The sequence below is a fragment of the Belonocnema kinseyi genome, chromosome 2 (assembly GCF_010883055.1).
Source record: "Belonocnema kinseyi isolate 2016_QV_RU_SX_M_011 chromosome 2, B_treatae_v1, whole genome shotgun sequence".
In the NCBI taxonomy this organism is placed as follows: Eukaryota; Metazoa; Arthropoda; class Insecta; order Hymenoptera; family Cynipidae; genus Belonocnema; species Belonocnema kinseyi.
This window is the reverse complement of record NC_046658.1, coordinates 95348035-95361975: the sequence shown is the minus strand read 5'-3', so window position 1 is coordinate 95361975 and position 13941 is coordinate 95348035. Positions and strand designations below refer to the sequence as shown.

At 28.1% G+C, this 13941-nt stretch overlaps 1 protein-coding gene across 9 annotated transcripts in view; it reads left to right on the top strand.

Moving 5' to 3' along the window:
• LOC117167548 (echinoderm microtubule-associated protein-like 2) overlaps positions 1-13941 on the top strand; it is a 77665-nt gene that overhangs the window by 55139 nt on the left and 8585 nt on the right. For all 9 annotated transcript variants that reach the window (XM_033352557.1, XM_033352564.1, XM_033352562.1 and 6 more), the window contains 9 exons: positions 963-1268; positions 1793-1862; positions 3001-3207; positions 3359-3596; positions 4846-5003; positions 7254-7511; positions 10726-10863; positions 11269-11385; positions 13212-13299. In XM_033352557.1, the coding sequence (XP_033208448.1) occupies positions 963-1268; positions 1793-1862; positions 3001-3207; positions 3359-3596; positions 4846-5003; positions 7254-7511; positions 10726-10863; positions 11269-11385; positions 13212-13299 (1580 nt within the window). The remainder of the gene's footprint in view (positions 1-962; positions 1269-1792; positions 1863-3000; positions 3208-3358; positions 3597-4845; positions 5004-7253; positions 7512-10725; positions 10864-11268; positions 11386-13211; positions 13300-13941) is intronic.

The following is a 13941-nucleotide window of genomic DNA, read 5'->3' as shown; positions in this document are numbered from 1 at the left end:
TTTCTATTTATTTTTAATGAATGAAATAGAATACAGCTAAACAATAGGAATAAGAGAATGGAAAAAGTGGTGCAATCGATATGACGTAAGATTACTCTTTATAATAATAAGTTAAATTTCAACGTTTCATTCTTGTTTCCAAACAATTGCGCGAGGTATCATAGTTGGCAAAAAGCATTCTAAAATGTATTAGTTTTTCTATTTATTTTTAATGAATGAAATAGAATACAGCTAAACAATAAGAATAAGAGAATGGAAAAAGTGTTTTAATGGATATGGGATTAGATTACCCTTTTATAGCAATAAGTGGAATAACCACATTAAATTGTCGGGTTCGAAATATTGAGAGGAAGTGTCACGTTTGACACATTGTTAAATTTATCAATGTTCATCTTTATTTTTTTATAAAATAATAATATAAAAGATAGCTAACGAATCAGATTAAGACAATGGGAAAAATGTGTTGGCAATGGATATGAAATAAGTTTACTCTATTAAAACAATAAGTAAAAATTCAACTTTTCATTCTTGTGTTTAAACTATCGGGGGAGGTAGCATTATTAACAAATGCATTGTTAAATTAAATTGGAGGAATTGAAGGAATTAGAATAAAAGAATAAAAAAAGTTTTATTGTAATGGATATCAATGAAGATTATTGATTTAAAACAATAACTGAAATTTCACCATTTTATTCTTGTCTTCAACCTATTAGGAATAAAGTGTCACGATTAACAATAAAATTTCTTAATGTTATCAATTCTCTTCTCTGTTTTAAATCAATAGTTATAGAAGATATCCAAGTAAACAATAAAAATATTTTAAAAAAGTGGTTTTGTGATGGATATACTAACTGAGTGTCAGGAGGACCATATACTGTTGTTTTATGTTGACGATAATAAATGATTTGTTGTGAATGTGATAATTTTATGAGAAACTGAATTTATGAGTTTCTGGTTGACAGCACGAGAGATATGCAGTACAACGAGGATGAAGGTACTGTTCGGATGTACCTTCGAGGACGACCAATCCTCCTTTATGTGCCTACTCCTGCTGTGGAGACCTATGACCCCCATAAGGTCAGTACTCCACCTCACAGCAAACTGAAATTAGACTGGGTTTACGGATATAGAGGAAGAGACTGTAGAAACAACTTGCATCTTCTGCCAACTGGCGAGATCGTTTATTTTGTTGCTGGTGTGGTCGTCCTTTATAATATGGAGGTCCATAGTCAGAGGCATTATATTGGACACACTGATGATGTCAAATGGTAAGAATGACACCAGCTTTTATGCAAATTTTTAATTGAAATTCGAAGGTTGCATTTTCTTAAATAACGACTACCGGATTATTTGTTTCATCCCACAAGAAAAGGTACCACTATGTCGATCGTAGTTTAGAAGATATTCGTGTCTCTGTGAACATCTCAAGTATCGATTTTGGGCTTTCTATGGGAAATCATACTTTGATCTATGCTCTGTTCGATGAATTCCCTGCGTCCAGAAAATAACCGCATGGGGGTGATGTTTATGTTTAAACCAAAAATTTAATATGCGTTTATAGCGATCGTGAACTTTAGGTGCGTTTTTCTCAAAAAGCGAATTTACAACATTCAAACTTCAACAGAGTCCCGGTGACTTGTTTTTTAACCGAGGGGATTCGTTTTGGGCTTAAATAGTCAGGAGTTTATCGAGCTATATGCCACTATATGAAACTCCATGGCGAAAAAGTGGTACTTTTTCTTATGGTTTGACTGATTATCATCATTGGAATAAAATAATAATTTTTTTTCAGCATAGCCATTCATCCTAATAAATTAGTAGTGGCCACTGGTCAGGTCAGAGGCGTTGATCGTAACTCGATGGTAATTATCATTGATTTAACATTTTTTATTTGATCAGTTACATATAAAACTTAATTTATTAACTAATATCTCATTTAGTCATATAAGTATATTTTTCTTCTGATCTAAGTGTTCTTCTAATTTTCTAATTAGAATATAAAACTGATTTCCCAATAAGATTATCAGGAGAATTTTTGAATTGTGTTTGTTTATTTATTATATACTTCTTTTTATCATGTTTTTATTTTATTTTCAATCACTATACGGATAAAACATGCAGTTAAATCCAAAATGAAGTCCCATTAATTTACAGCGCATGAGACAAATCAGTAAACTAATAAACAAGCTTTATGTTATTATCGTTTTTAAAAGTCCTTTATTAGACAAAATTTTAGAAGTCTAAATTCGTGTCCTAAAAGAATAAAAATAAATACCTCCTGTTTTAGCAGGATTTTTATGGGACAAAATTACTAGAAAAGTCCCTCATAGATTTATGTCTCAAGAAAGTACTGTTCAAAAAGGACTAAAGTTCCAAGGAAGTACAAAATAAGTCCTGTTACAATCATAATTTTTTGGGTTAAATGTGCTATAAAAGTCCATCATAGCTTTTATGTTTCAAAAAAGTACTGCTATTAAAGAAGAAAAGTACCAAATAACTTGAAAGTACGGCATAATCAAGTAGGTCTTTCTTGAAAGAAGAATACCTAAAAGTTCCTCATTGATTATATTTTTCTCAGCAGGAATTTTCCGGGACAATATTACTGTAAAAGTCCCTGATAAATTTCTTGTGACCTAAAAGTACTTCTGGAAAAAGACTTTAATCTAAAAAGTGTACCTCCTGATCCAGCAGGACTTTTTTGGTATATATAGAATAGATTATGCGATCCCTTAGACAAAAGTTTTAAAAAAGACGGTATTTTCCAATATTTTTATACTAAACGAATTCTGCTATAACCGGTATATTTATTTATTTTTTGTATTTCAGCCCTATCCCTGATCCCACCAGCATTTGTTTGAAAAATAACGGTAATATGTTAGAAAAAAAAACGAAAAAAAATTGGACTCCTCTATTTGTTTCGTGAGATTTCATTCGGAATCCTAATGGAATTCCAATGTTTTTTTTTGCACGAATATATCACTTTAAATTTTTTATTTTTAGTCTCACATAAGGATATGGAACTCAGTGAGTTTAACAACCCTAGCAGTAATCGGCAATGGAGAATTCGATGGAACAATCTGCTGTTTATCATTTTCGAAAGCAGATGGAGGAAATTATTTATGCGCTATCGACGAAACCTCTGACCACAATATTTCTGTCTGGGATTGGCAGAAGGGTGATCGAGGTGTGAAGCTCACAGAGACGAAGGTAAACAAATAGAAAAATTTTCTAAAAAGATTACATTCTAAAAACAAGATAAAATTATTTATTTGACTTCGAAGAATTTAACAATCATTGGTCGGGACTCAAACTGGAAGCAACCGATTAAGCGGATGACGATTTTAATTTTCAATTACAGTGTTCGGTTGATACGGTAGTCTGTGCCGAATGGCATCCGCTAGAACGAAGTCAAATTGTCTCGTGTGGAAAAGGACACGTATCTTTCTGGTCCTTGGATAATGGTGGAATGCTTTACAAAAAAATGGGGGTTTTCGAAAGTCGAGAAAAACCCAGATACGTCACCTGTGTGGCTTTTAATCAGAGTGGTGATGTCCTCACTGGCGACAGTAATGGTAACGTCATCGTCTGGGCAAGAGGTAATTTTTTCCAAGCTAATCAAAGTAGGCGCCATGCAAATTGTACATGCAAAAAAAGGGGTTCATAGCCTTCAGCCTCTCATGTTATTAGTCTTTCAGCTGTGCCACCTCCAATATCACTCCACCTCCACCCGTATCACTCCCTCTCTTACCATATTTAATCTTATCTAATCCTGTCCTTTCTGACACTATCTTATTCTCTCTTCCCTTCTCTATTTTTCTTTCCATCTCCATACTTCCCCTACTCTCCCTCCTCACCTTCACTCCTCAGTTTCTCTACTACTTACCTCCAATCGTCTACTTTCCCTATTCTTCCAACTATCACCGTCTATTCCTTACCACCATCCTTTCTCTATTGTATCACTCCCACTTTCTTTTATTATTCTCACTCATTAACCACTCTCCTACTTCTGTTACATCGTTTATTGTCCCTGTTTTCAAACCCATTACTCCGTCTCCCTTCCCTATCTTATCATCTCCTACTTGCCCATCCTGAATTTCCCTCCCCTACTAGTGCTAAACGTTCATTTTTCGGCCTGCTGACCTTAAAATATTGAGTTGTTTACACTTTCATTTTTTTACAGTATTTTTTACAACTGCCTTTTAAAAACAATCATCCATCCACACGTTATCTCTAAGAACGCTAGTTCTTATAGCCTTTTCTTCCTCGATTTGCTTCTATGCTTCTATGCTTCCTTTCACATCCCACTCGTCTCGACTCCTCTCCTATCCACCCCTTTCATTCCCTTCCCACCCTCTCACCTTCTCTACACTCCACTCTTTGTCTACTATCTCCCACTCCTCCTACTCTACTCCTAACCTCTCCTGTCCACTTCACTCTTTTCCTACTATCTCCCACACCTCCTATTCTACTCTCTCCTTTCCTCTCTACTCTTTTCCTACTATATCCTATTCTACGCCTCTCCTCTCCACTCTTTTCCCACTATCTCCTACTTCCCCTACGCTACCCATTACCTCTCGTATCCTCTCATATCCGACCGAAACTATAAAGTATAAGGCTATGTGCCCTGGGCTACGAAATCCTATAAATTTAGTATTTGAAACTTGAAAGAAGAGATTCAGTTATATGAAATTGTAGCAACAGTTCTTATAAGAACATTTTTTTCTTTATTTTGTTTGGATAAAACAGAAGATCATTTATGAAATAGCTGTTCCACTAAAGGGAAAAATAAAATAAGTCCAAAATAGTTTCGAATTCAAATAATTTTTTAAATATTTTTTTTTTAAGGAACGAATACGATAGCAAGGTTGGTGAAAAATCTTCACGAAGGTTCAATATTTTCGATATGTGTTTTAAAAAATGGAAGTATCGTCACCGGGGGTGGCAAGGACGGAAGAATTATTCACTTTGACCAATCTTTAAATATGACTGGAGAAGAGGCACAGGTATAAAAAAAAATTTTATCTTATTTTTCAAATTGTATGAGAGGTGTCCCGTGCTCTGACTTTACATTTGTTATGCCCATTATATTATATTTTTTATATCTATTTCTATTTAACTGTAAGAATTTAATTATTTAGATTTGATAGAATTTAATAGAAAATTGAAAAAAAACATTATTTTAATAGAATTTAATTTAATTCTTAATTTAAACTTATTTATTTGTATAGGATTCCGAAAATATCTTTTGATTTTTTTTTATATTAATAATAAATTAATTGCCAATCCAGGGATCACAGTTGGTCAGCAGTTTAATTTTAGGGATAAACACAAAAAGTTTGTATTTCATGTTATCTATTATTGAAAATAATAGAACAGAGAAGCAAGGATAATAATTTTTATAATTGATGACATTTTGATAAAATTAATATGATGAACATAACCTAAAGTTGTCCAAAATTGGACGTTTCATTTTTGAAGTCAAATTATTTTTATTTAAAAGAATTATTTTGCACTAAAATAGCAATTTGTGATGAAATCACAAACATGGCGTCATAAAAAATTGCTTAAGATTGTAAATCTGTTTTGAAACATAACTTTCTATTTGCAAAATAACCCATATCTAATACAACGTAACATAACACGAAATTTTCATAACCGTAAATATTTTTTTAAATTTATTCTTTTCAAAATAACCTTTTTTCGGTTAAAAGCGTTAACATAACCTTCAATTATTTCAGACTTATAAATCATCTTCAAAATCTGTATCGATATTTTCTTGTGAAACACGTTCGCTTCACATACAAATTGTACTAAAATTACCAATCGTCTATGAAATATAATGTTTTCTTAATATATAAAATACTGTTTTTGGTTGCACAACGCCAACATAACCTAAAATTGTCGAAAATTTGTGAATCATCTTTAAAATGTTTGAAATATAATCCTCTTCAATCGCGGATATTTCTCAATTTACATAAGATTTTCTATGATTTTTCGTATGAAAAGTGATCATTTGTAGATTTAATTTTCAAAATTTCAAATTTAAGACATGAAACCACTTCAAGCAAAAAAAAATCAATCAGGTATTCAACAACAATGATTACGAGACTTTCAAAACGTTTTGATTCAGAAAAATAGAATAAAAATTTATTTATAAAATAAGGTTTTTAAGAACATAATTCAGTATGAAAAATGTTAAAATTCACAACAACAACCAAATTAATTTGATTCATGTTTTTTGCATTTGAATGTTCTCTAACCATCGCTTCTAACCAATTTTTAAAAAATGATTTAATTTTAATAAATAACGATTTCTTTTTGTCGGGAAAACATTCTCTACAACTCTACTGTTTTCAATTTTGAAAGTAAATTTTTCTATGGCTACTATGCCTTTTTTTATGGCTCTAAATCGTTAGAACAATTTTTTGTTGTGAAATTTTTTTAAAATAATTATTTATATTTTAAGATTATTTAGTTATTATTAAAATTGGAAAAAGCAGACTTGTAGAGAATGTTTTCCCGGAAAAAATAATCCCTCATTTATTAAAATGAAATCATTTTTCAAAAATCGTTAAGAAGCGATGGTCAGAAAAAAATTCAATTGCAGAAAACATGGTTAAAATTAATGTATTTTTTCATCAATTTTAATATTTTGCATAAAAAATAATCTTGTTTCCCAAAGCTACTCATAATTTCATTATTAATTACCGAAATCTTCTAGTTTTTGAAAAATTAATCACAGCGTAAAAAGGGAGGAAAATTGCCTAAATTCTCAAATATTACGATTTAGAGGATTTTTAATAACATAGTGGAAAGAGCTGACTATAATCCCTGATAATCACTAAATATTATCAAAAGTAATCCTCAAAGTAAAGAAGTTTATATTATCTTTAAAATCAGTATCATTAAAAATGAATCACCAGCTCAGGATCTTCTTTTCTGCACTTTAAATTTTAAATCCTCTTCTTGATGGAGTAATTACACTAATAACTAATAACGTTTAATGATAAATTCCCTAAACGCTCGATAAAAATGAATCCAAAATTTCTGTATGATTTTGCGTACGGATTTCTAAATTTAATTAAAACTAACATGCGAGGTTTTACGTCCATTGCATCCATAAACCGGTCTAAAGACCGAATTAGTGCGGTTCATTTTGCAATGTGTTCGTTGTCCGAAATTATAATGAGGGTCTTTATAAAGAGGTCGAGGAGCGACGATTGAGTAATTTCACTCCTATTACGATTTGCCAGATCGAGGACCACTTTGGCGGAATTCGGACAGTCAGCGAAGGCAGGGGTTCTCAACTTTTGGTGGGTACGACCAGAAATTGTATTTTACTTGGGGATCTGGAAATGGGATTTAATCCCACAGTGCTGGGTCATACTGATGAGGTATGGGGTTTGGCTTCACACCCGACCTTACCTCAATTCGCGACTGCAGCTCATGATCGTTTGCTGCAAATGTGGGACAGCCTCAGTCACACTGTCGTATGGAGCAAGGACATCGGGGTGAGTTTTCAGGTCGACTTTTGATCTTGAAGAAACGATTAGTTTACAACCTTCACTAATTATCACAATCTTTTATTAAGTTTTTATCATTTTTTCAACAACAGGTCCATTTTATTTGCAATTTATATCAGTAGCCTTCAATTTTATTTTTATCTGAAGAACGTTATAACAGTTTAAAAATTTTGTTTTAAAAGTTTATTGGTATTTAATTGATGCCGTAAATACTTGATTAAAATTTTTCGCAATTCTTTTTTTAGTTTGTAATTTTATTTGAAACTTTTGTTGAAACTAAACGTCCAATAGGATGCCTCATGAAATTCTTTATTATTTTGGTGAGAAAATAATTACCTATTTTTGCCAGATTTGTAACAAAATATTTAGAGGTCGCTATGGTTTTTTTCTTGCTAAAAATTCGACTTCTTAAAGTTTTTGAATTGTTATTTAAAACTTGGAGACGGGATTATTTTGTGACCTTTACTAATTATCACAATATTTTATTAATTGTATATCGTTTTTTCAACAATTTCATTTTATTTGCAATTTATATCAGTAGACTTGAATTTTATTTGTATGCAAAGAACGTTTTAATAGTCCTTTCACTTTATAGATAAAGTTCATTGCTCTTTAAAAGATGTCACCTCTAGTAGGGTGCTTCATGAAATCCTTTTTTTTTTACATATTTTGAAACATTAAATTGTAAACGTATTTCCTTTAGTTAAAAAATAATATCACATTTTCCCCAGATTTTAACAAAAAATTTAGAGGTCGCTATGGTGTTTTTATGCCAAAAATTCGACTTTTTAAAGTTTCTAAACTTCAATTTTGATCATGTTGTGTGTATAATCTTGTACATTGCATTATATTCTTTATTAGGGTGCCATGTAACCCTCTAATTTTATTCGCTATAAATAAAAAATTTAAGGTGGGTATTAACACCCATAAATTTGCATTTTTATGATAAAGTTAAAATTTTAAGACCAAATCCATGCCTGAAAAATTTAAAAAATTATAAAGTAGTCAGAAAAGTTTACTAACCTTGCAACAATTTTTAATAATTGAAAAAATTAGGAAATTCTTGTGCTATAATTTATTTAAAAAATAGTATTTTTCAAATAATTAAAAAATAGATAACTATTTTCAAATCAAAATGTAGGGTTATTTGTATATTTACTTGTGTACTTTCTCAATTTTAGATTAAATATAAATATAATATTGCTAAGATTCTTGAGAAGATTTATAAAGATTCTTTAAGATTTCAGATATCACATCAAAAATTCAACAGAAAACTTAATATTTAACCAAATAGTTGAATTTTCAATAAAAAAAGAGAGAAACATTTTAATTGAAAATCAAAAACAGCTGAATCCATCTCAAAAATTCGAATTTTCAACAAAATAGTTGAATTTTCTACCAAAAAAGATTTTTTAGTAAAGTAAGAAATTAAATTTTAACGAAATTATAATTAGAGTGAAACAATAATTTTTAATACAACAAAAAATTTTGAATTACTATTTACTTTTGAAGGATATTTATTTTCGAGTTATATCAATATAATTTTTCTAGGCTTTTATTAAAAATATGCATAAAGGTTTTCGATGACTTTAGATATGTCTAAATAGTATCTAGAAATGTTTTTATTTTATAGGATTTAAAAAAAAGTCAGAAAAATTCAAGTTCTTTCCAAATATTTTTAAGACTTGTAGAAGTTTGAAAGGATATGTATAAAATAAATATTTTATAAATTTTCGAAAATCTTTTAAAGTTTCAAAATAGATATTTTTAATCTCTCAAGAACTTTTAAAACTTCTTAATATATTTTAAACTGTACCAAATTGTTCCTGAAATTGTGAAAATCCACAAGATTTCTTTTGAAAATTTTAGAAACCGTTCGATATTTTTAAAAAATATTTTCTTAAAATTAAATTATAAAAAAAAATTATTAAAAAATTTCCGTAAAATCTTAGGCACATTTCTTTAAATTAGTTTGAAGCCTTTTCAACTCCTTGAAAGCTTCAACATTTTATTTCGAAACCTTAGAAAATCTGTATGTTGATTTGAATTTTTTGAAGTATTCAAATTTTAAATTATTTTTGAAATTTTTTCAAAATTTCTAAATATCTTTTAAAATGAATCGAATTTTTCCTACAATTTTTTTTTAATTAAAAAAAAAATTTTAAATGCTTTAAAATCTTCCAGATTATTTTTTTATCGTTTTCGCAATCTTTTGAATTTAAAAAAAGTCTGTTTAAATAATTTCTAGAAACTAATTTTTCAACATAAAATATTACACAAAATTTTTCCACGGAATCTTAAGACAATTTTCTTATTCTCTTAAAATCTTTTCAAATTTTTAAAAAGTTTTTCTATTTTTTGTACAAAATTTTCAAAAATCTCAATTAAAATTTTTTTGAAATCTTTTTAAGTTTAAAGTTATTTTAAAATCTTTTTAGATTTTTTAAATATGTCTTAAATTTTCTCGAACTTTTTTCTAAAATTTTGTAATCTTGTGAAATTGAAAAATTATGCTTAAAATTTTCTACATTGTTTTTCAAAGCATGAAGAAATCATTTGAAATTTTCTTCAATTTGCATTTTTCTTGAAACTTCTAAATAGCTTTTAATATATACATATATTAATAAATTTATAAAATAAGGTGCCGCATACTTTTTTTCACAAGTAATTTTTGATTTTTTAATTTTGTGAAAAAATTATTTTTTTATTGTAGAACATGTAGTTCCTTAAGTTTTTTCTAATAGTAAAAAATTTTAAAAGTAAAGTAAGTAATATTTCCTGAAAGTTTCACAATTTCAAAAAAAAACATGTTTAATGATGAATTTGATTTCTTAAACTCAACTTTTTTATAAAATTGCAACTTTAAGGGTGCCTGATTTTATTAGCTTGATTTTACTTTTCATAGTGAACCAAATTTAAGGGTCACATGGCGCCGCCATAAAGAATTTTCGGTATTTTATAAGATGATGTATTTCAAATTTATTTTTATTGACGTATAGCTATGATTGCCATAAACTCTCAATAGAAATTGATTAAATATGTTATGTAAGTTTGCCTTTTTTTTTGTTAATTTTGTTCCAACTAAGGAGGGGGGGGGGGGAGGTCACGTCAAGTAACCATATTATATTTATTATGCTAATTATCACTTGCTTTAATTTGAATTTCATTATTTATAAATGATATTTAATTTTTTTAATTTTAGGAACAAGCACAAAGCGTCTGTTTTTCGCCTGATGGTAACATAATGGTTGTTGGTTGCACATCCGGAAAGTGGTTGGTAATTGATAGCGAAACGAGGGAATTATACAGCCATCATTCGGATGGTAATGAGCCGCTTCAGGTAAGCATCGATTTTTAAATTATTAAAAAAAAATCAATTATCTCCTAAATGCGATGAAAATTTTTTTTTCCTCACAGAAAGTGATAAAACATGTCGAAAATTTGGCAAGACTCTCTTGGAGAGGTTCCAATGGGGTTGGCATATTTGCAGTTTAACACTGCACTAAAATCGTTTCAAATAATTATATTTATAGTGTCACTGACAAAAGACTAAAGAATCTCATTCTAAACTCTAAAAATATAAATTTATTATCGAAAACTTTAAAAATATGTAAAATAAATGAGAGAGGTCTTTCTATTTAGAAGCAAAATAAATTTTGTTTTGCAATTTTACAACAAGCTATTTATTTGAATAAAAAAATTTGATATGAGTAAAAGATTAAAAAATAAGAAATGGTATTTTCAGGTCGTCCGATTTTCTCCAGATGGTTCTATGCTTGCCATTGGCTCTAGGGATAATCATATTTACATTTACCAAGTGAATGAGGATGGAACAAAATACAGTCGAGTTGGTCGTTGCATGGTGAGTTGAAATATAATTTTTAAATGTAATAAAAAATAATTATTTTCTGGAGTTATTTAATATGGATAAAGAAAAGTGGGGAATTTTAGCTTCAAATGTATCATCGTAATCAGTTTTTCTTTCACTTTACAGCCAAAGAGGATTCGAAGACTTGCAGTAAGCCTTGTCATTGTCTCATCTTCAAAAGAGACATTTTATTTTCCAGTTAATTTTCGTAACATTCTTAAATTATTCCAAATCATTTATAAAAAATTAGGGTAAAGTTAAAAATTACTCAATTTTCACCTTGATTTATAAAATCAACATATTTTTATTTTTTCTGCTTTAGACAAATATCGTAATTTGTATTCAATTTTAATTCACAAAAGCTCATTCTGCTTCTTGAGAGGTTTTTTACAATTCTATTTGTCACGATCTTAATAAATATTATTTAGGAAATTGTTACATTGAATATTTACTGAATAGCAATAAATATATGTATTATTTATAAATAAAATAATTACCATAGAAATTGACAAATAGAATTGGAAAGAGTATTTCAAGGAAAATAATAAGCTTTTGTAAATTGAAATTTAAAACAATGAAAATTACGTCGTTTTCCTGGAGCTTAATTAAAAATATGCAAATAAATTTAAATAAACATTTATGACCTCAACTGTTTTTGAAGTGTATGCTTGGGTTTCTCTTAAACATTTTTTAAATTATATAATTTTAAATGATTATTTCTTCATATTATACTGAGGTTTCAAAAATGAAATAGAAATAATATTTATCACATTTTTTCATGAAATGTCTCTTCTAGATTTTCATTTAAATAGAAATAGAAAGTAGATATTCGTATTAATGTTTAAAAAAAGTTCCGGACAAATCATCACTTATCACAAGCACGCTTATATTTTGTTTTAGATTAAACTCTAAATTTATATTTAATGTTAGTTATTTTTTGTCTACATATAACAAGATTGCAATATTTAGAATAATATTATAATATTTAAAAGATAATATATGACCATGTAGACAAAAAAAATTAACATCTAACATTATACTTTGAAGTTCGCATGAATATTTTTGTACACAAAACCACATGATTGGATGCAAACTAATGTTTAAATTAGCAATGTTACTTTTATGAATATAGCAATGTAGAAATTAATTTTTTTTTTCAATATATTACAAAATATATTTTTTTGAAATATTTGAGGCATGACTGAAAAAAATCGCAAAAATGTAAATTTCCGAAAAAGAAAATGTTTGAAATTGACAATACCAGAATTTGAAAAATTGCCGAAATTTAAAATTTACCGAAAATAAAATTCCCGATAGTTTATGTGTTTATGATATCATCGAATTTCGAAAATCCCAAAATAAAATTTTGGACATTATAAAATATCCGACAATGTTAAATCGCCGACACAGGGAGATTCTCGAATTACAAAATTCCCGAATTTAAACAAATAAAAATGGTGAAATAATAAATAAAATCATATTATTGGAAGAACATATTTTTCTTTTTTATTGATTATTTTGAATTTAATTTGGCAATCATTGTAACAATTCTTAAATTGTTTAGAATCGGGAATTTTATAATTTGCACATTTTCGTCTGTTGGCACTTGGCAATTTTATTCGAGGAATATTCTACTATTGGAAATTTAAAACTGTCGGAAATTTCATGATTTCTGGAATTTTTTATTTCAAATATTTATTTATTTGTTTAAATTTTTTGGAATTATATTTTTCGGGATTTTTCATTCGCCCCATATTGGAACAAAAAATTTTTTTTGTGCTTTTAAAATATAAGTAGTGTACATTTTTTATTAATTTTAGGGGCATTCCAGTTTTATAACTCATTTGGACTGGTCAGTGGATGGACAACATTTGCGAAGCAATAGTGGCGATTACGAAGTGCTTTATTGTGAGTAAAATAACAATTAAAAAAACCTAAATCGATATTTTAAAAATTAAAATTAATTCAACAATTTCTACAAAACTAACAAAACATAATAAGTTTTTCTATTTCTTTACATTTTACTATTTCTAGCGATTGAAAATAATATTTAAATAGCAATTACCACAATTATTTTTTCTTTTAAAAATTTTGTATTGTAAAATATTTTTTTTCTAAATAATCTTTTGGAAAATTAATATCGATTTTCTAAATTATGCTTAAAAATATGGGTTCAATATTAATTAAGAATAATTAATAAGGATTTATAAAGAAACTTTATTTATTTCTCCTATCTTTATTATATTTTTAACTACTGAATTTAAGATTTGAATAGCAATTTTCCAATTTCTCTGACGAAATATTATAAATATTAACACAGCAATATTGACAACATTTATTTAATTTATTTTAAAAAAGAAAAATTCTTTTTGCATATTAATTTTTTTAAATATTCATTGGGAAAAGAAAAAAGTTATTTTTAAAAATAAGATTAAAAATATGAATTTAATATTATTATTATTATTACACCATTAAGCCATTTCCCTTTCGGGGTAGGCGTGACTCACTCGGCAGGGGAAAGGAGTAGGGTGTGGATGGGATAGAGATTTT